This window comes from Penicillium cosmopolitanum, assembly GCF_028827165.1.
Source record: "Penicillium cosmopolitanum strain IBT 29677 chromosome Unknown utg000009l:1.0-9042332.0:1.0-9050551.0, whole genome shotgun sequence".
Taxonomy (NCBI): domain Eukaryota; kingdom Fungi; phylum Ascomycota; class Eurotiomycetes; order Eurotiales; family Aspergillaceae; genus Penicillium; species Penicillium cosmopolitanum.
In genome coordinates, this window is record NW_026622679.1 from 4,761,800 (window position 1) to 4,782,940 (window position 21,141).

Below are 21,141 nucleotides of genomic sequence, written 5' to 3' on the forward strand. Positions count from 1 at the left end.
TTCTGACCAGTATGGAAATCGAGCAGAATGGAACCAAGCGCGGGCACTCATCGACTATATCCTCGCGGATTGGACTGGAGGTCAACAGTCGGTTGGGCTTGGGGGGAAAGAAGGCTAGCTCCCGATGCACCGCAGAGAACAAACCACCCATCGTCTTATGCTTCAAGATGCCCCGGACTATTGGAAGAAAGGATCCGCATTCGAGGCAGAGTACAAAATATGCGAAGGAGCTAAAAATATGTTGGAAATCAACAAGCACCATGCATCAAATTGCCAGACCTGGAGCCCAGTAACCACAAAATGACCCGGTTCTTCACCACACTCCATGACAGCGTGATGGTGATTGAGGTTGTCATTATACCTCAACAGGACTGAGTCGAGATTGGTCTTCTTTCATTCCATTTCTCATGGAGACTATGAGAGAGCCTCAATAATGGTGACCTGACCTACGATTTGCCCGGGCCCCATAGTCTGGGCATACCGGATGCTAACCAAGTCCAAAGACCAGAGAGTGCGCAAGCCAAAGTGGTCAGACGCTGATATATGTACATTACTGGTAACTAAGTACCGTCTCGATGGTGATATCGAGTCACGTACACGATGCGTGGAGCATAAACTACCAATTGCATTCCTGGTGATTCCTGAGGGGATCATGTGCACTTGGCTCGGTGCTCTCTGTCTCTTGTAGACTGGAGCATCCCGACCCTCTGTTTTCCAAGGGTTGCTGCTTTGCTCAATTCTGCGAGGTACATACTTTGTGCTCTTTGGCTACCTGACCGGCGCACTTAACCCGGAACAGAACGCAATGACCATGTCACGTATTCCCTGATCTCAGTTCTTAGCGAGCGGGATATGACATTGCCTTTCCCGTGACTAAGGCTCGTGACTTTATGCGCAATCCGTATCACCAGTAGTTCGTTGCAGTTGGTCGAACCTACCATTTCTCGTCGGTATGATCGACATCTGCATCCCTTACCGTCGCAAGTGTCAATCCTCTGTACGGAAACGTCGACACAGATTGGACCGGAAAGCATGCCGATACTGCTATGCCAGCAAGCGGATTCGGGTTCATATTGTCTGGGAGCCTTATGCGTGGACGCTAACAGCTCATCGTCCAGCCCAGTACTGAGTCTGAATATATTGCAGCCATTCTCGCCGCCTAGGACGTTTCCTGGTTGTAATAGTACTTTCAAGTTCTTGAAGAGGCTCAACTACCTCAATTTCTTCAATGGCCGACTTTCATTTACGAAGACAATCAAGCAGTTCAAGTTCATGCTCTCATGAAGAATTCTGATTCCAATGACAACCACGCAAAACACATGTGTCAAGAACCATGGCATTCGTCATGCCATTGCAAACAAAAAGGTTGTTCTATTGGTCATTTCTACCAAATTCAACACTGCAGATGGCTTCAAGTCCTCAAAGCCTTCTAGCGTGTTCTCTTCCCGCAATTTGCCAGATTGCTCGGCCTGCCTTGATTGCAGTAGCTTAGCGGGAAACGCATGCTGTTTCTTAATCGGGGAGCGATTTTCAGGATTGCTACCACTCATCTCTTTGTTTTGCATCCAAATGACATTTCTTATGTAGCCATTTGGATTTATTCTTTCTGTATCAGTTAGGTAGATAGCCACTTTGCGTCGTGGGGGTGTACAGCCAAACGAAGGATAAAAAGGCAATAAAAAAAGCAGTATGAATAATTAATATACATAAACAGTCGCTATCTCAATGGCCCCTCCTCCCCTTGTCACCCACTAACTCCCCGAGACATCGCAATTACAAGTCTTCTCGGTGTATAGTAGCACCATTCTACTCCAAGGCAATATAGCTCCAAGACTGTCCCGAGCCAGGCTAATAAAGTAACTCGTCAGCCCACACGTAACAGTAGTGAAGAAGGAAGATCTTTACCTTAGCCAAGGATCTCTGTAGCTCTCTCGCTCAGTGCCGCTGGTTTAGACAACCTTCAGAATGCCAGGCACATCTTCCACGGCGTCAAGCAGGGCATCAGCCTGCGTGACTATCACAGTGACACATGGAGTTGTCGTAACTGTCGTGATAGTAGCAGTCGTCATGGGAAAATTGAATCCACAATCAATTGCATAGGGCGCAGAAGTGAAAATATTGCCAGTAGTAGAACAGGAAAAGGAAGCAGCAGCACAAGCACAGCAATTGGTCGTGGATATTTCTTCGCCAGCCAGAGTAGCACAATAACTTGTAAAACCTCCTCCTGGCCCGCCACAATCACCTTGGAATATCCCGCCACAATCATATCCAGAAGTAACTGTTGTTACTGTAGTAGGACAATTGGTTGTAACACATCCGAGCCCAACCCCAACCCCAATACACCCAATATTACCACCCCCAGTGTCAATATTAAGACCACCACCATTCCCATTACCGATATTATTTCCAACATGGGAAATCTTGTTACCACCTCTGTGCCCACCCCACTTTTCTGGAGCCTCATCTCCAGGGAGCGCAGTGACTATAGCACTGCACAAAAGGGCAAGAAGAGCAACATGCATTTTTGCGAAGGCGTTTGCAAATTCAGTTGGGAAAGAATATGAGTTTCAATCTGCTGTACTGCTGCTTGTGATAAATAAGCACAATTTGTTCTATCCATCTATTAGAAGGGGCTAGCTATATAGGGGTTTAAGGTCATTCTTTTCCTGTTAGAATTTTGGGCCATGAATGGAATGCCTGGGAATTTTTCCTGCATGATAAATAACTCCCATTTCCCCTGATTTTACAGATGGTTAAATAGCATTCCTTTCCCCGGCTAGTCTAGGAAAGAGGCCTACTGGATACTTCAAGTGATAGACATTAATCTTGTATGTGCCCCAGGGCTAATTATGTCTAGGACCGTATGTATATAGCTAGCAGTAACCTCTATCTAGTATAAGCATACATTATCATGATGTGAAAGGTCCAATGTATTGTGATTCCTAAACACCCTAGAAGAGGATATACAAAGGAGTAGTGGTGACCTTCGCGCCCTGTCCTACTTAAGAATGAGCGGTCGGACTCCCTGCTAATTTTGACCTGTCATTCTTTAGGACTGACCCCCTTTCTTGGTACAGGCATATTGTACATTTTCGCTATAACATATAAAGTTGGCGCCAGTTATACTAGCACAAAGATACTATACTATACATTTGGTATTATATTTTCTTAAATCTCTCTGCTTGGCACCAAATATTCAGGCATAATAAAGCCCCTTTATTACTCCATTCATTTGAATGCCTAAGATCATATATAGAACACCTAGTTGATCCTCCACCCAATTGCCCTGCTATATGGTACATAGCTTGGCGCATTCTGACTATAATTGGTAGGAGCACTATTCATTATGGGACTCCCCAGGACGTGGCCACTAGGCTGGGTAAATGCTGAGGTAACTAACCGGATTCCACAAACTTCGATTTTGGTTCGCGGAAGGTTTTGCCGGTATATGTCTGCATACCACAACCCCTTGATCTTTAATTTTTAAATAAATCATATTTTAGGATACATATCTATACGCCTTTTAGTCTTAATAATAAATCTCTAACAATAAAAGAGTGACCATAAACACACTATATATAATGCTCTTGCTAAACAAAGATAGCAGACCATTCTTCCGAGCCTTTACCATGACCAATACAGCAAGTGAAAACTAACATCCTGTTACTGCCTAATCATGATATTATTTTAAGTAAGTACTAGTGCCTTTACAACTTCGGAAATAAAAATTACTCCTCTTATCCTTCTATACTGCACTATTTCCACTGTGCTCTCCGGAGACGAGGCTCTAGAAAATTAGGGTAGGCCCAGGGGTAGTAACAAAACTTCAAGTTCCTATCGGGGAAATAATATTGGTAATGGGGATGCTGGTGGTATAGACTCAACGTGGTGTTTTTCCATATATATACACATGGGTATATGAAGCATATGAATGGGGGCACCCTGTAACGAACTGGTGTTGTTGTCATTCGTTGATGCCCTACGCCTGCGGCATCCACTAGGCATCCATGGCTACAAGGGAAAGGACGTTCTTTCAGTGCTCCGAGCTCGCGTTACATGGTCAGACGTTGATATGCTCCTACGTATCCACGCCAGCCGGTACAACCTCTAGTCGATATCCATCCAGATTGTTGGAACCGTGGAGCCCCAGCCACGCACAAGCTGTAAGCGAGATATGAGACCTTGGACTTAATGCGTGACGTTCCATGCCCCGGATGTCTCGATTCGGTGCTGCGCCAAATGTCACTGGAACGGACAAGGTGCGGCCATATATGTGAGATCAGCCTCTGAGCTTTTTATGGACCATGTCAGAGAAGGAAGTAGCTGATACAGATAAATAGCACCCGTTGTCCACCGGCCTTAGCAGAATCTCTAATCGCCGAAGAACTCATTTACTACTCGGCAGCCCTCTAATATTGGTGCTTATAACAATGCGAAGGATTTCCCTGCCGACATTCCCACCTACACTGACTACCCTTCGCCGATGCCTCTACGGACCAGATGGCCCACAGTTCGGGGTTAGCACACGCCTCTTCTCTTGGTCCAAGTATCGACACAAATTCACAGCCAGCTCAATTCAGATAAAAGTTCACAAATGGCGTCCAAATTACTCGATGCTAAACCGGGTGGGTTATCACACATAAGGTTGACACAGAATTCCTTACGAAACCCGAGCGAGGGTGGAAAATTGACATCTGTTGAGACTGACATGACTCAGGCATTCAGGATGCGACAATTTTTTGAGTAGTAGCTTCATTATTATCTCTCAATCAACCTACAACCACCTATTGATACTATCACCATATTACCTCCATCACCACCCCTGATAAATATCAAATTCCGGCACGGGGGATACTTTGCGATGCCGAACATTACTGGGCGAATGTCATCATTCCCACTGAGTATATTACGCTCCTTAAAAGGTGGACAGTACTTCTATTGTCAGGCGAAAGGTCATATGGCAAAGGACTGTCCTGACAAGAAAGCATCTCCTTCTGTCATTGCTACCGCTGAAGCTACACCCGCAACCCACTACCGCAGCTAGCGAGACTGACCGAACGCCTGAAACTCCCTATTCCGATTATAGACTTCAATGGGAACCCAACAGAACCAGTTACTCACATCACTCATCTCAAGCTGACGATAGAAGGCATCCGTCAAGTCAATGCCTAATTCATAATCACTGAATTGGGACACGGCGAAACTATTATCGGCGGGCTCGGGTTTGAAGTAAGTTTCCTCTCTCCAATCCTATTTTGTTGGAGTCAATAGATAACAATAAGCATTTTGCAGAATATGTAGCTACAGAAGCTGCCATTCTTGAATGCCATATAGCCCGGGGTAACCGCTCAATTGCGCCACGAAAGCTTGTCGATACTGGACCTAGTAGTAGACTATATATGTCTCCAGACCCGGTGGTTCTCTGTACTAGTACCTACACAAAATTAATAAAAGTCAATAGAGATTAAATTCGCTATTTATCTATTTCCAGTTTCTTGACTGCTGAAAGGTGGTCACTCAAAACTAAAGCCTCGTAGTAATTAAATGGAGCTCCACGCAAGAGGAACATTGGAATTTAGCTTCTTCGGGTTGGCCCCACGCGCAGACTTATCGATAAACCTCAAGCTTGGAAGCTCCTGCGGCAGAGTAGCGTCGCAGATCAAACCCGACCTCTTTTTGCGATAAATCAATTGTTGCACCCCATTTCACCCCCTTATTAAATCCATAGTGCGATGTGAGATCGATGGAGCTCACCTGGCTGGCTAATACTCCCCAGTCGCGGAGTAGGACACGCGCTCCGCGAGCCTGTCCCGCATGCCAGCGGCGAAAGGTGCGCAAAGGATCACCCTAGACCCTAGATCGACCCTATGATATGATATGATATGATATGGGCAATCTAATACTGACATGCTTCCTAGAAACGGTGTCGACATCTTACTCTCGGCATAGAACCCACAGAGGAAGAAGCTGCTGAACCGCCGCGCAAAATCAGAGCGCAGGCGTCGAACGCCGCTGGTGACGATTTCGAGCGACGTCCTCGAAGGAGGACCGCTTCTGCAGATCCAGTGTTGCCATCTCACTCCTTCCACAGTACGGAACGGTTTGTGGGTGACTTAAACCCAGAGGCTGTTATTCGAGAAAGACTCGACGCTCCCACTGACAGTCCCCTTCGGGATCGGATTGGTTTATGGATCAATTCTTCGACCGCTGTGACGCAAAATGACAATGTCGAGCCCGACAGAAGTCAACCCGCTGGTTCAGGCGCGATTTCTCTCTCGGTATTGCCTCAACCACCAGCAGGGGCCCTTGAGAGTCAAAAGATTAGCTCGATCCTGCACCAAAGATATGTATCTGCAATGCAAGCTTGCCACGAGCTTCCCAAATCGACCCGAGAGAAACTCACCACAATATTCATCGAGAAAATCCACCCTCTCGTCCCCGTTCTAGACATAAAAGTGTTAAAGGAAACCCAAGCAAATGCATCCGCATCTACATTCCTAGATCGAGCCATTTGTCTCGTCGCAGCCAAATCCCCCGCCGCCAGCCCCGACCTCCGTCTAATAGAAGACGGCCCAATTCTATCCTCCCGTCAATTCTGCTCAGAAGTCTACAAAGGCCTCGTCACAGCCATGGAAGCAGAACTGGAGCCAGACCGATTAACACGGATTCGTATATGGGCCTTGATGTCTCTACACTGCGAAGGACACGAAGGAGCCGAGGCCGCATCTCTGCACCTGTGCCAGGCAATCCACCAGGCCCAAACGGTAGGTTTGCATCTTGACCGGCCGGGCCGAACATCTGCAGACCCCCTCCCGAGACTATTTTGGAGTCTGTGGACGTTGGATAAAATGCATGCGAGTATCGGGGGTCGTCCAGTTCTATTAGCCGACCGTGATATCGGGGTCACTAAACCGGATTCACGGGTCGCAGAGACGCGAGGCGCATTTGCGGTCTGGCTGGCCGTTTCGGAATTACTCGCGACCGTTATATCATTCTATCGCCCCTCTGCGGGAGTCACGAGTGGGTGGGAGGAAGGATTTCCTGCTTTTGAAGATATTGTGGAGGAGCATACGAATGGAGGTGTGGACTTTGGTACTCTCGGTAAGTTGGCACGCGGTTTTATTTTTATTTTTGAGAATATGTAACTGACTTTTTTTTCTTAAATATAGGCTTACTAGAACTATACTATCACTGCGTCGCCATTCTATCCTGTCGCTACAAATTAACCGAAAGCCTCGATGGAACACGAATATCATCAATTCGACAAGGCCTAGCAGCCGTTCGAATCTACTCCATAGTCGCAGTCGAATGCGACAATCAACTCCCACCCCATCCTATCGTTCCATACGCCATTTCCCTCTCTATGGGTGTTTCATATCGACAGCTTCGCTCAAGCAAATTGATTACCCACTTCAATCGAGCAAAGGCTAGTCTCGAGGCGTGTTGCTCTCTACTGGAAAAGATTAGCCCTCAATGGTATTCTGCAGAGGCCATGGCGCGATTGGGGCGAAAAGCCTTGCACCAAATGGACTTGAACCCTGAGCAACGTCGACAGCCCCAGCCCCAAACCCAACCTGCAGAAGCACCGTTGCCGTTGCCGCGCCCGTCTACGAATACAGTCCGTGCCGCCCCCGCGCAGGAGCAGGAGCAGGCGCTAGAGCTGGAGTCAGAGCCGCCCGGGCTCGCACTACCCACAAACACGAATTCCACTGCGTTGGCCTTGGCCCCAGGGACGATCGATATGGTATCGGGAATGCCATCTACGGCCCCTGAGTGCGAAGGCCCAGGCCCGCTGAAAACACCGTTAGAGAGTGCGAGTGCGAGTGCAAGTGCGAGTGCGCTCCCATCGGTGCAAGATTTTGACGCTGAAGCCCCGATGCAGGGGTTTGCGGACATCGACATGCTCTTTGGTGAGTTTTTGGATCTCTCGCTCCCGACGAACTTCTGGGACCCCGTTTTCGCGGAGGAGGGCCAGGGCCAGGACCAGCAGCACGGTACCTAGACTAGCCATAGCCATAGCCATAGTCATAGCCGGGGGTGTAGGAGGGGGGAGGCTAGCGCCGGGGCGACAGGACAATTGGGGTAAGCTTCGAGAGTGGTTCTGGCTCGGTAAAGCGCCGATCGTCATTGATTCTCGAGCGGCCAGAACCTGGTCTCTTTCTCATGTTTCCGTTTCGCACCCACACACGACAACTCACGCCCTGTTGGTGGGTGGAGAAGCCAAATGGCGATCGGCCGCCAATAAACCGAAAGAGGCGGGTTGTTCAGCCTCGGACTCGTGGGTGGTTCCCACTTGTTCTATTGTCAGCACAATCGAGCCCGGATCGTCAGTTCGTGTTTCCCATCCTTGCTAGTTAGAGCCATCTGTCATTTGTCAAAACAAGTCGTGGGCCACGGAACGAACGGTGTCAAGTTCCCCTTTGGTGGAGCCGAGGGGGGGCACCCTCGAACGAAAAAATAAAATTAAGACTGGGAAATAAGAATATTCAGGTCATTTTACTCCGTAGTGAAAGCAAATTAGTCCAGATCTCTTTAATCTTTTAACAACAATTTCCCTTTGACACGCAAATACCCACGGTTTCCGCTAATTTCCCCAATTTCTCATCTGGTGGTTTCGTCTCCTTTGAAACACGACGCGCATCAACCCCCCCCCACGCCACCACATCATTTTCTTTCAATCTCATTCTCTTTGATCCCCTCGAGGGCTTCTTTCCCCCCTCTCCCTCTTTGCTGGATGTCTCTTATCTCCATCGCCCTCGCTTTCCCAGTGAAATAGCCCGCCTCCGCCTGAATTGTGGTTGTTGAGGCGGCCTTGCATGTTGATTCATACTCCAGCCATTTTCAGTCTCACATCCGGAGAACGAAGTAACCAGTACATAAACCACCTTCGATGACCCACAGTTTGCGTACCGAGTACTCCTGGTCCTGGTCCCGATCGTGATTTCGATTTCGATTTTATACCCGACCACCCCCGATGGATGCTGGCATCAACTTTAATTGGAATGTCCTACGCCAACACTGATCCAATTTCAATCTCAACTCGTCCTTGAACGTTCAAGTGTTACCGAGAGAAGTGGATCCTATCCGCAACTGCCGGTGTGATTATATACTTCGTCGCGAAATTCGACAAACCCATAGCAATACAACAACCGTGACCCAACCCATACGGGAATTGAGCGGTTGGAAACCCGCAACTTGAATACACCGGTCTAATGGCGACCCAAACCCAAACCCAAGTCATGGAGAAGGTGGCGCTACCTGCTATCATTCTCACCGACACAGAACAGCCACAACCAGATTATCCAACCAACACGGAGCTGGAATCCAGTCCATACCCAAGTCATCCGATCTCTCAGCTCCAAGGACCCTTTCAAGAATCAATTCTCGAAGCAACCCACAAGTCAGCGAATGAGTGGGTAGTGGAGATCGACGCGCAGACCAGGCGTCGGGATTTATTAGAAAATGACGAATACGAAAGACTCTGCGGACGAAAATGGCGCCAAAGGGAATCCGAGAAGTAAGTGGTTAACTCTTTTGATTTCTCTCGTAGTGACCCTACACTCGACGACATTGAGATTGACCCTGGCCTGTACACAGATACCATCCATTCTGGAAGCTGGTCTCCCAAATGGTATTCGGCGTCCATCTGCTAGCGAAAGGAATGGCCAAATCAGATCAAGAAGTGATGAAAATCCTTCAAACCCACGTCGACGAACTAGACGGCTTCTTACAACGAAGCACAGAAGATTTCCTGATCATTCACCTGGACGTTCGTACTAGAATCCAGTATCTCAGCCTACCCCTCGGCAATCTGGAGATGTTTGATGAGATGTTATCCGATCGGAATTTCAGATTAGCCCTGGTGGCCTATAACGATCAGATCGAGCACTCCATTGATCGATTCACGCTTGCTATCACCGACGCCATTAAGGATCTTCTCAAGGGGAAGGAGGCGATGGGTGCGCTTTGGCATTATCTTCTTCAACTTTCGGACGAGGGCTCTTTTCAGTCGGAGAATCTGAAGGCTTTTTATAAGGCTATGATGGAAAATATGGAAGGGTGGATTATTGCTATGTCTAAACTACGTCGACGTGGTGCAGCGCTTCAGAAGGGACTTGGTCAACTTGCTTTTGCTGTTACTGAGATGCAACGACGAGTGGGAGTAGCAAGTCGAAAAGACCTGGTAAGTCTTGTGTTGTGTTGTCTTGTTCTCTTTCAGATCTCCACCATCGTAAGCTTTAATTCTAACTGAAGCAGCGATCATTCATCAAATCATCCCATGGCGGCCTGAGCCGAAATAGGTCCGTCAGACAAATGCTCTTTGCAAAGGGTCCGACAACTCCAGGCATCGCATCAAACAAACCACTACCACGCGATCCGCTCCTGAAGCCAAAGTCAACATCAGTATCTCAACGAGTCGCAACACCTGCAACACCTGCAACGCCCGCAGAAAAGTCCAGCGATAACGCCGAACAAAGAATCCCGAAGCGAACTTCAATTCTACCAAAATCTCTCAGTCGAGCCAGATCATGCAGTGCACTAGTCGCAGCCGCCAACACAGACGACACCCTACCACCATTACCACCCCCTCCCATGCCGATACCTGGCAGACTAAGCAGAAAGTTATCGAAACCATTCCTACCCAAACGCTCCGCCAGTGAAAAGGTCCCGGAAACTCAGAAACCACCACAAAGACCATCTACAGCCCCAGCCCGAACTCTCAAATCCCGCAGCGCATCAATCGAACAATTGAAAACTCTCTGGGCGAACGGACGTCCGCGAACACAGCAAGGAATGACCATGACCAATCCCAATACCACCAATGCCACCAATAACAGCAAATCACCCACCCGATCCCGACCACAGACTTCCTCACAGCGCCCAGCCGACGGAACGGGAGCCGAAACAATGAAAGACCAAATATCCCAATTCCTCAAAACAGACCGTGTAGTCGAAGCATGGGATAATATCACGCATAAAGCAAATTGCTGCGGCAATTCACTCTCCAAAACGAAAGAATGGCCCAGTTCCATTTTCCGCGCTAAGTCTTCTGAAAACCTCCACTCCAGAAACAAGGGCGGCGGTAATGGTGGTGGGCATTTATCAGCCGAAGATTTGGAGAGACAAATGTCCTGGATTCAGGAGCCGGAGTTCCTGAATACGTACTCGTTCAAGAGGAGGCCGGATGTTTCTCCGAGGATTCACGTTTTATCTGTTCAGATGGATTTGGATGAAGAGATTGAACGTATTAATGGTGGTCTTGGTATTGAAAGTGGTGCGCAGGAAATAACAGGCGCAGAAGCAGAGGAGGAGGTTCGTGATATTGCAGGGGATTCTGGATCTATTATTACTGCCTTGCCGGCAGTGCCGCCTCCGACGCCAGCGTCTATTCCTTCTCTTGCGGCGGAGTATCAACCTCGGACGGTTGAATGTGCTCATTGAGGATTTCGAGAGAGTCATTTCTTTACTCCAGCTCAGCTCAGTTCATACAAACCGGCACACACCAGCGCAAACCCCTCGATACCTGCCTGATCCGAACAGAAACCCATTCCTTACGCCCTGGATTGGTTCCAGAAACAACAAACATCACATTGCATACAGCGACTTCTTTTTCTTTTCGTTTTAACATTTCGCTTCACCGGTTCCCGTTCAAAGATACCCAATCACTCTTGTTGAGTGTACAGACCGGTCTTTTCCTTTTCCTACAATAGACAGATATATAGACTACAGACTACAGATCACAGACTCCATTAGAAACAATGACCTACTAGTATTCTTTGCTCCCCCTTGTAGAGAACTTGAAAGAGGGAAGAAAAAGCCTCAAGTACCCATGGCATTATTCGTACACATACGGAAACAGAGAGGATAGGATATTATAGAGGCAAAAAAAAAGAAAAATTCTAGCATTCATTTTTCAGACCCTTATGGCCGAGCCGAATCGAATCAAACTGGATCCGCATACTCAAGCCCCGGCAAAGCGCCTAAGCATTTAAACGCCCAACATGGAAGCCAAAACAACATGGACCAGCACCACTACACTTCATAACACATGAGCCCATTGAGGAACACGAAGCTGGGGAGAAGGCAAAAGGAGAAACAAAACCACAAAAGTCAAACAATAGATAAGTAAGAGACAAATTATTTGCACCGTTTCTCCACAATATTCGCACCATGTTCCTCGTACTCCTTCTTAGAAATCCACATCTGGTGGAACGTACCCAGACTAGCGAGGATACTACCACCAATCCAGGACCCAAAGCGACGCTCAGAGGTATTACCAGGAGCAGAGACACGTACACGAGGACCGGGGAATAACGTCATAAGTTCCTGATTCAACCGCTCAGTGAAACCATACACCAAACTCGAAGCACCAGTAACAACAACATTAGACAACAAATGAGGACGAATGTCTACATCAACGCCAGCCAACGAAGCCTTAATAACCTCCGGCAAAGTCTGGGCCTGCGTAGGCGCGGGAACAGGAGAGTCGGGATCCGGGATAGCAGCCTTGACATCGAAGAGCGATTCGACAACGCGGAATCGGTCAACGCCAAAGACCTGGTTATATCCGTCTGGAAACTCGAATGGACGGCCCGGCGAGCTGCGAGCGAGTTCTTCGTTTGAGATTCCCGTGGGCCCGGGCCGGAGAGTTTGTTGGGTCCCGGCCAGGTTTGCACGACGCATTCTTTGAATTCGGCCAAGGTGCGCTCTTCTTGCAATGCGCGGTAGGAGGCGTCGGGGGCGCGGTCTGCGGGGAATGTTCGGTAGTTTGCTTGGGGTGGCTGGCCTGCTTCGACGGCGGTTTTGGAACTGATCAGGTAGTGGGGGGTGATGGTGATGGGTTGGGGCGAGTTCTTTTTGAACAGGGCGCGGATTTGCGATGAGATGTAGTCGCCGCCCAGTGGGGAGTGCTGCACGCCTCTCTTTAGGATCATGCCATCGTGCACTGGGGTGACGGAGATATTGGAGGCACCGATATCAATGACCAGTGCGGAGGCCTTGCCGGAAGCGAAACTGTTGTCGAGTTAGCAGACTGGAAGGATGGGGGTTTTCAGACATGCAGACAAGCTCAGACAATCAGAACGCCTTTAATGCTTGTCAATGCCAAAGCGGGGGTAAAACATACGCAGCAAGAACTCCATTCCGCGCAAGGTAAAAAGCAGGAGTGCCCCATTTCTCCATAGCAATCTCAATAGTCTTCTCACGCGCCTTGGCAGGGTTCCAACCAGGCTCACTCATCAACAGCGGCGTATCAGCGAGAGGCTTCTCATCCGTCTCAACCTCCATCTCGGCGGGGAGCTCTTCACTAGAGATATCGTTTAATCCATTATGAAAAGGATTGTCCGGCTTCGTGGCAGTGAGTCGCGAGGCAAAGGAGTACTCCCAGACTTTCTCTGCCATATCCCAATCCTCGACAATACCATCCTTGCCGATCGGGTTGTGCACGGAAATTCCCGCGCGCGGCTGGACAAACATGTTGTCGCCAAAGACCAGCCTCTCTTTTCCCTCATAGTTGTACTTGCCGTAGTACGTTGGGATGACGGACTTGGGGGCGTCTTCACCGGCGAAGCCAGCGCGGGTGGTTGAATAGCCTGGGTCGAGAACGATGGCGGAGACTTCGTCTATAACGCGTCGAGAGATAGGTTAGTTTCAGCTCAGGGTAATCAATTCGCGGTTCTCTTTTGCTAAAGGTAACAATGGACGCTTTTTCGAAGGGAATTTGTCGCATCGCGCAAAGCAACGTACCTCCGCCGTATTCAGCAGCTTGGGGTGGATTGGAAGGATTCATGATGAAGGCGCGAGTATATGTGCGCAATTGAAAGGATACCGCAATATTTAATCGAAACTTCAACCGGGTACGTCAACAGGACCGAAACCTTGCGCGGGGACAAGGGTGTGGTTCAAGGGAGAAGAAGCGGTTCTTTTCGGTGCGGGAGGAGCTTTGGGCGGTTTGCGGTTGGCGGAGAGAAAGAGTTCCGCTTGGCAGATGACCTCACCCTCACAGATGCACTGCACTTCACTTCTTTTCTTTTCTTTCTACTTTTTGCCCACGCATCAATTCTCTCACCATATCAATTCATACTGAGAACATAATGGAGGACGTCGATGTTGCCCCAGAATCTCTCTTTCGCCCTGCGAAGCGGCGCAAGTTCATTCGACGCCGACCAGATGAAGACGCCGAAGAGACCAGTCGCGACACGACGACTGCGACTAGCACAACGGATCCGAAGCATACACCAGAGGGCCAGTCCAAGCTGAACGAAGATGATGACGAATCTACACAATCCACCGGTGTTGTCCGTTTGCGACGCCCCAATCCTGCTCGAAAAGGAGGAATTGGATTCTCCGCCACATCGCGACCCGGTCAAAATTCAAACCGACAATCTGCCTTAGTGTCATCGAGGGAATCCGAGAAAGAGAGCATACGCGATATGACCGACAGATTCACTGGGAATGCCGGCCAGACGGTGGATGTAGATAGGCACATGTACGACCCGACTTCCTCTGCCTTGCAGTAGCTTGCAAGACCACTCTCACAAAGCGAGTAAACTAACAAGATAAGGATGGCCTTTATAGATTCCGAAATGGCTAAACGATACCGACACAGCCCGTTACCAGAGAATGAAGAAAAACAACCAATCTCGCAGCACTCCGAGAAACCAACAGCACCAGGACCAGGACAAGCACAAGCACAATCAGAGCGTGAGCCCGCTTCCTTGGGCAGATTACATGAAATCGACCTCGGACAAGAGGCCAAATTGCGCAACATCGAGCGCACTGAAGCAGCAACACGAGGATTCGGCTCTGGAGAATCACAAACAGACCGCGATCGGCCCGGTCAAGCAGAAGACTCTGGCAAGTCAAGGCGAAATCGCAGACGTACCAGCGCCGATATTGAACGAGACCGACTTGTGGAGGAAGTGTTACGTGAGAGCAAACGTAAGTGAAGTCTTTCCTGCGGGTTGACCCGTAGATACTAGGATTCGATTCTAGAATCTATTCTAACCCTGGTCCTTCTCCACAGTGGACGTCTACGACGAACCCGAAGACGAACCAAATCTCGACGACCAAGAAGCCGACGACCGAATCGCAGAGCAATTCCGGCGCGACTTTATGGATGCGATTCAGTCGAGACGTCGGGCTCGTACGAACACAAAGCCAGCGACTACCAGCGGCGGTAGTGGTAGCAAGGTTGAACCGCCTAAGGGACCGAAGCTTGGGGGTAGTCGGAGTGCCAGAGCTGCGATGCGTGAAATGCAGAGTAAAAAGTGAAGAGAATATGTATCTCAGGCTGTGGGTATAGTGGGGGTTGGGCAGAGTATCGCAACATACTGTATGATTCAGAGTTACATCTATGCAGCCAGATTTTCGCGGGGATGATTCCGTGAGAGGTATCATATCAGATATGCAAGTTTGCGGTGTGATGTTGAAGTGATTAAACAGGTCATACTAGTACGTGAATTTCACCACAGATCCTGTCAGTGAATAATAACCTGAGTGAGACTGCATGAACTGCTGAGATGCTATTTGTGAGAATATTATTGTGCGTACTACTGCCACCGCCGGAACTATGGAAAGGGAGATTCGCTGCCCAGTCAGTTTATATTGGCATTCATCCATACACAACCGTTAGTAGGGTACCTGTAGAGTACTACAGAAAATCGGCAATTATATTAAAATTGCCCGCACGTCATTTGTAACAGTAAGCTTTATGGTCGGAGACCTCCAGGGCTGGTAACCGATAACCTGTCACCCGTCACCCGTGTGGTGAAATTGAAGGGTCAACTTTAATATCGGCGGTAGGATCCAGGAACAATAACATGACAGATTACTTCTCCATAATCACTATACTCATTCGGGAGATTGGCCCTCAAATCGAGGCCCACTGCGGTTTGGTTGCTGAGATACAAAAAAAGAATGTGTACGAGTATGGTGGGATGACGATCTGCAGTTCAGTGTGTGATCTCACATGGCAGGTCATCGCCACATACCAAGTGACTGGGGCTGGGGTGATTTCTGACAAGTGCATGAAGGGTCTACGGCATAGGCACCATGGCAGTGGCACTACGGAGAAATTTTTACAGGGTCAAGGCTCAGCCTTGCGGGAAACCCGGAGCGCAGGATCTGTGAGACAGCGGTGGTGGTAATTATAGACCAGCCGCAGGCGGGGGGCCATTTGACTCGGTGCCCTGGCGCTTGGCCGTGTCTCAGGTTGATGACGCTGGGACCACTCATAAGCAGCTGAGGGTGGATTGTTGTCACAACCCTCGATCAGGGCAGGACAGGACCGCACACACGACCACTTCCTCCAGTGGTCATGGGAAGTGGGAAGCAGAGTTTGACTTCATGAGGTGTACATGTACGAGTACTCCGTAGTGGACGAGCTAATGTTCTCGCCAGGGCCAAGACTCTGGATTCGAATCGAGATCTACTGGGACAGGGAGATCCACCAGAGCGTCTAGAACAGATAGCTCCAGCGATCGACGCGTCTCTGCGTTTTGTATGGCGAACCCTGGCTTCCTACCGTTAGGAGTACTCCGTAGGAGCTTAGGAATGTTGCGTCAAGACCCGCAGTGACATCCACGGTTGTCCAGGTTTCAGAGTACTGAAGAGTGTACCTTGCATTTGTGGCAGTGGTCCAGGGGAGATAAACCATAACTATTCTGGGACGAGACACGGAGAAGGCCTCCCTCTAGTCATTCACGGGTACTCCGTATTGGTTGTGGCTTGAGCGTGGCGTTGGCTTTGGGCTCGTTCAAGACTAGTCAGGACTAGTCAGGTCTTGGTTTTGGGAAGTGGGAAATCCTGCGTAGCGCCATTCGGAGATGGGGGGGACTCTAGTCTCAGGTAGTCTGTATGTACCATGGGCACTGGACGGCCCGCAGGGAGCTGAGCTCCACTGTCAACATGGGGTGAATCTGACTGCATTCACGAGAATCCACGGTAGGATATGTAGAATAAGAATAAGGTAAGAATGAAAGTAAAAATAAAAATAAAATTGCGTAGACCTAGACCTGGTGGGACAGGATAAAAATGGAGAGGGAAAAAGAAGGAGGAAAGTCTAGACTTCTGAAACGCGGCAGAACCAATCAGCCTTTTCCTTCAGGGGGCAATCACCACTCACACTACCACCACAACCACCACCTCGTCCGGTCGAGACTTTCCCTTCGATCTTCTCCTCCACTCTCTCTCTTCCTCTCTCTTACTCTCTTTCTCTCTCTATCTCTTCCTCGACTCACTTTCGTTTTCATCTAACCTAGCGAACCCCTCGCTACTCGACTACTTGACTACTCGACTTTTCGTCCCTCGTTCCGCGTCCTCACCTCCTATTCCCTTCTTCAGCTCGCAGGTTGATCCTGCCGCCTTCTACGCGACGATCTTTTCCCTCACTTCGCCCATGTGCTTGTAATATTCTCGCCTTTGCTCTCCCCTTGACGAATACTTGCCCAATTGCCATTCTCCGATACTGGTGATTGAATATACATCCTTTCTGGTTACCCCAACACCAGACCAGATTCGATATGCGGTCCTTCGTCTGGGCCCTGCTGGGCCTGGGTGTTGTGCCTGCTTTGGCCACCGACACCCTGAGCACCAGTGGTTTCAACCTGTGCATGACGGACTCCGCTATCAAAGTCCAAAATCTTGATGTCACTTACACTCGCTCTACTAACGAGGTTGTCTTCGACGTGGCTGGTACCAACTCGAAGAAACAAAACGTTACTGCGACCCTGACCGTGACTGCCTACGGCAACGAACTTTACTCGAAGACGTTCGATCCATGTGGCACGGAAATCCACGTCGACCGTTTGTGTCCTGGTAAGTGCCATCCCCTTCCAATCGCAATTGTGGTACCTTCAGCAGTTCGGTAATACTGACCGGATGTTCGTGAATAGTCCCCTCTGGCGCCTTCTCCGCCAAGGGAAGCTATAGCATCCCCGACAACTACGCCAGTCAAATCCCTTCGATCGCCTTCAACATACCCGACCTGGATGGCCAGGCCAAGATGGTCTTGAAGAGTGCTGATGGCGATAATGTCGCCTGTGTTCAATCCGAATTGTCCAATGGAAAGTCGACCGATGTGAAGGGTGTCGCTTGGGCTTCCGCCGGTATTGCAGCTGGTGCCCTAGCTCTCAGTGGATTGTCTGCTCTCGGTACCGCAGGTCACCCGGGAGCTACTTCCTCGAGCCCAGGCTTCGGCGACGTGATGGGTTGGTTCCACTCCATGGCCACCAATGGCATGTTGAGTGTTAGCTATCCTAAAGTCTATTCAAGCTTCTCCAAGAACTTTGCTTGGAGTACTGGCCTCATCTCATGGGACAGCATGCAGAATTCGATCGATAGTTTCCGCAAATCCACCGGTGGAAACTTGACCGATAACAGCTACAGCTACCTCTACGACCTGTCTTCTAGCTCCTCCAAAACGAATTCGTCGACAACAACCAAGCGTGGCCTAGACATGGTGCTCCGTCTCGGTGGTGAGATTATGGCCCGTTCTGTGGAAACCTCTTCGTCCGACTCGACCAACAGCACGGGCAGCAGCGACAGCCTCTCGGATATTAATGTGACTTCCGAAGCCGGTCTCAAGAAACTTGGCGAGGACCTCATGGTGCCTTCCGCCAATATTTTCATGACTGTCCTCTTGATCTTCGCCATTGTCATCGCCGTCGTTATAGTTGGTATCCTGTTGGTGAAGGTTATCCTGGAAGCCTGGGCCCTCTGGGGTAACTTCCCCAAGAAGCTGTCAACCTTCCGCAAAGACTACTGGGGTCTGATGGCACGTACCATCACCAATATGATCCTTGTCCTTTACAGCATCTGGGTGCTCTACTGTGTCTATCAACTGAAGAATGGTGACTCGTGGGCCGCTAAACTTTTGGCTGCGATCACTCTGGCTCTATTCACAGCCGTTTTGCTCTTCTTCGCCTGGCGTATCATCTACATGGCTCGCAAGTACAAGAAGGCTGAAGGCGATGCGACTTCCTTGTATGATAACAAGGACACCTGGCGCAAGTACAGTCTCTTCTATGATAACTACAAGAAGGACTTCTGGTGGTTGTTTATCCCAATCATCGTCTACTCGTTGGCCAAGGATGTATCATTGCCGGAGCCCAGGGCCACGGAATGGCCCAGAGTGCCGGCCAGCTGGTTGTCGAGGCTCTGCTCTTGATTCTCCTGTTGTGGAACCGCCCCTACGCCACCAAGTCCTCCATGGGAATCAACATGACCATCCAGATCGTCCGTGTGTTGTCCGTTGCCTGTGTGTTGGTTTTCGTTGAAGAACTAGGTCTTTCCCAGACCACCAAGACAGTCACCGGCATTGTCCTCATTGTCGTCCAGTCCACTCTCACCGGTGTCCTCGCGATCCTCATCGCAGTCAACGCTATCATCATGTGCATTCGCGAGAACCCCCACGCCAAGAGGAGAAAGGAAGCCGAAAAGGCCAACCGTGACCTCGACGACCTCACCCCCTTGGATGCCCGCGAATCCCTGCTGATCGAGCACCCCCCGAAGAGAGATTACAACGAAGTGAGCAGGTTCAACTTTGCCAGTCCCTACGAGCCATATAGGGATCAACCATCACACCGCCACGCCTCCGCCGGCAGCCACGAGAACCTCGTCTATGCTGACTACGGCGTCGCCAATACCCATGACCGCAGTTACAGCCAGCAGTCTCACGACGGTCGGCGAAGCCCATCACTTGAGGGCCGCCATCCGACTAAACCCGGTTACGGCATGGCGTACTGATATTGATCTCACGATGCTGCCGTTGCGTTTCTTTCATTGAACTTCCTTCTTATACCCCTACTCTCTTATCTTCTTCTTTTTTTTTCTCTAGGAAGGAGAGAGGGGCTGGCTCCATTTGGACGCCTTGTCTTCTGTGTTATTGTTTAGCGTGGACGGTTTCCTTCTTTCATTCTCATTTGGATTTTTTTGTGCCAAAACTACACCTCTCTCACACACTCTCTCTCGCACACGCACACGTGCGTCGCATTTTACATACTCAACCATCGTTTTTCTTTCTGTTCCATACTCCGACCTCGACCTCGACCTCGACCTACTCTCTCATTTCAGCGCATTTGTCGTGTCTTCTGTTCAGCTTTGGTGAAAAATGCGTTGTCGATTTTTCCTTGTACATGCTATAGATTTGACCATAAAGCAATTTAGTAAACCCTTTTTACACTTATTTTTCTCTTCTATCAGAACCTCGAAGAATCCAAGACTTGGTGGGAGTTAATGGCATGACAGAACCGGAGTTACTTTTAATAGAATAACGTATTTTCAATGCCTGAGACTCTAAGAATAGTTTCTTGGCGTGATCCACCTCTGCGGGATGGAATATTGGATGACATTGATGGGTATCGTATATTGACTTTCTGGACATGGTGATGTTACCTACATGACTCGAATCTTAGTTCCCCAGAGTACTACCTAACACTAGAGGCAGAAATCGAGGATAGTACTAGTCAGACCGGTGCGGTGCAGTGTGTGGGAAAAACAGACTCGAACATCTATCCTAACGTACACTACGCGAACAGCCAAATTGACCGTTTGATTCTTGTTTTGAGCTGAGCGCAAGGCAAGGTAGGGGCGAACATTTATCGAAATAACCACACCATGGAATGCTAGGGTAAGCTCTTTCTGATCTCATCTCATCTCATACACTATCGATCATTTCCCTTGAGAAAATTAAAACAAGGCAGAAAACAGAAAAAAAGAAAAGAAAAGAAAAGGAATATTCCCAGCCGTTCGAAAAGAATCATGAGAACTAGACAGACCAGACCAGACCAGACCAGACTTGCTAATTGGAACGGAAATGGATGAAATGGATAGACAAGACAACCTTAACCGCAAGTGCAAGTGCAAGTGCAAGTGCACAAATCAGAGAATAGACTTTGAACTTTGACGAGGGATTTTCACTTCAGTTGTAGAAAAACAAGGCAGGAAAGGGAGAAAGAGAAATGGATAATGAAAAAGGCAAAAAAAAAAAAACAAAAGAAAGAGAAGAGAAAAAAAGGATACAGATGGAGGCGCAACTCATTGCCCACCCTCCAAGGGAAAAGTGACCAGACCAGACCAGACAGACCACCAAGACAGAGACAAGAAAGAAGAAAAACTTTTTTTTTTCTCTCGCTTTCCTTT

At 49.1% G+C, this 21,141-nt stretch overlaps 5 protein-coding genes across 5 annotated transcripts; 4 read left to right on the forward strand and 1 right to left on the reverse strand.

The window, feature by feature from the left end:
* Window positions 1-5,743: 5,743 nt before the first annotated feature.
* N7509_009849 (transcription factor domain-containing protein) lies at window positions 5,744-8,002 on the forward strand (the record flags this gene model as incomplete). The annotated part of the gene is made up of 3 exons (XM_056634486.1): window positions 5,744-5,830; window positions 5,919-7,101; window positions 7,170-8,002. 3 exons carry the CDS (start codon window positions 5,744-5,746, stop codon window positions 8,000-8,002), a joined length of 2,103 nt encoding a protein of 700 aa, XP_056485106.1.
* A 1,237-nt stretch (window positions 8,003-9,239) lies between these two features.
* N7509_009850 (uncharacterized protein) lies at window positions 9,240-11,442 on the forward strand (the record flags this gene model as incomplete). Its single annotated transcript, XM_056634487.1, has 3 exons — window positions 9,240-9,517; window positions 9,598-10,183; window positions 10,258-11,442. The coding sequence occupies 3 exons, from the start codon at window positions 9,240-9,242 to the stop codon at window positions 11,440-11,442; spliced, it is 2,049 nt and encodes a 682-aa protein (XP_056485107.1).
* Window positions 11,443-12,138: 696 nt separating this feature from the next.
* N7509_009851 (actin family protein) lies at window positions 12,139-13,789 on the reverse strand (the record flags this gene model as incomplete). Its single annotated transcript, XM_056634488.1, has 4 exons — window positions 12,139-12,558; window positions 12,591-13,014; window positions 13,127-13,622; window positions 13,747-13,789. The coding sequence occupies 4 exons, from the start codon at window positions 13,787-13,789 to the stop codon at window positions 12,139-12,141; spliced, it is 1,383 nt and encodes a 460-aa protein (XP_056485108.1).
* A 304-nt stretch (window positions 13,790-14,093) lies between these two features.
* N7509_009852 (telomere length and silencing 1 family protein) lies at window positions 14,094-15,273 on the forward strand (the record flags this gene model as incomplete). Its single annotated transcript, XM_056634489.1, has 3 exons — window positions 14,094-14,515; window positions 14,564-14,940; window positions 15,026-15,273. 3 exons carry the CDS (start codon window positions 14,094-14,096, stop codon window positions 15,271-15,273), a joined length of 1,047 nt encoding a protein of 348 aa, XP_056485109.1.
* Window positions 15,274-17,522: 2,249 nt separating this feature from the next.
* N7509_009853 (transient receptor potential ion channel family protein) lies at window positions 17,523-19,746 on the forward strand (the record flags this gene model as incomplete). The annotated part of the gene is made up of 3 exons (XM_056634490.1): window positions 17,523-17,817; window positions 17,895-19,093; window positions 19,114-19,746. 3 exons carry the CDS (start codon window positions 17,523-17,525, stop codon window positions 19,744-19,746), a joined length of 2,127 nt encoding a protein of 708 aa, XP_056485110.1.
* Window positions 19,747-21,141: the final 1,395 nt, after the last annotated feature.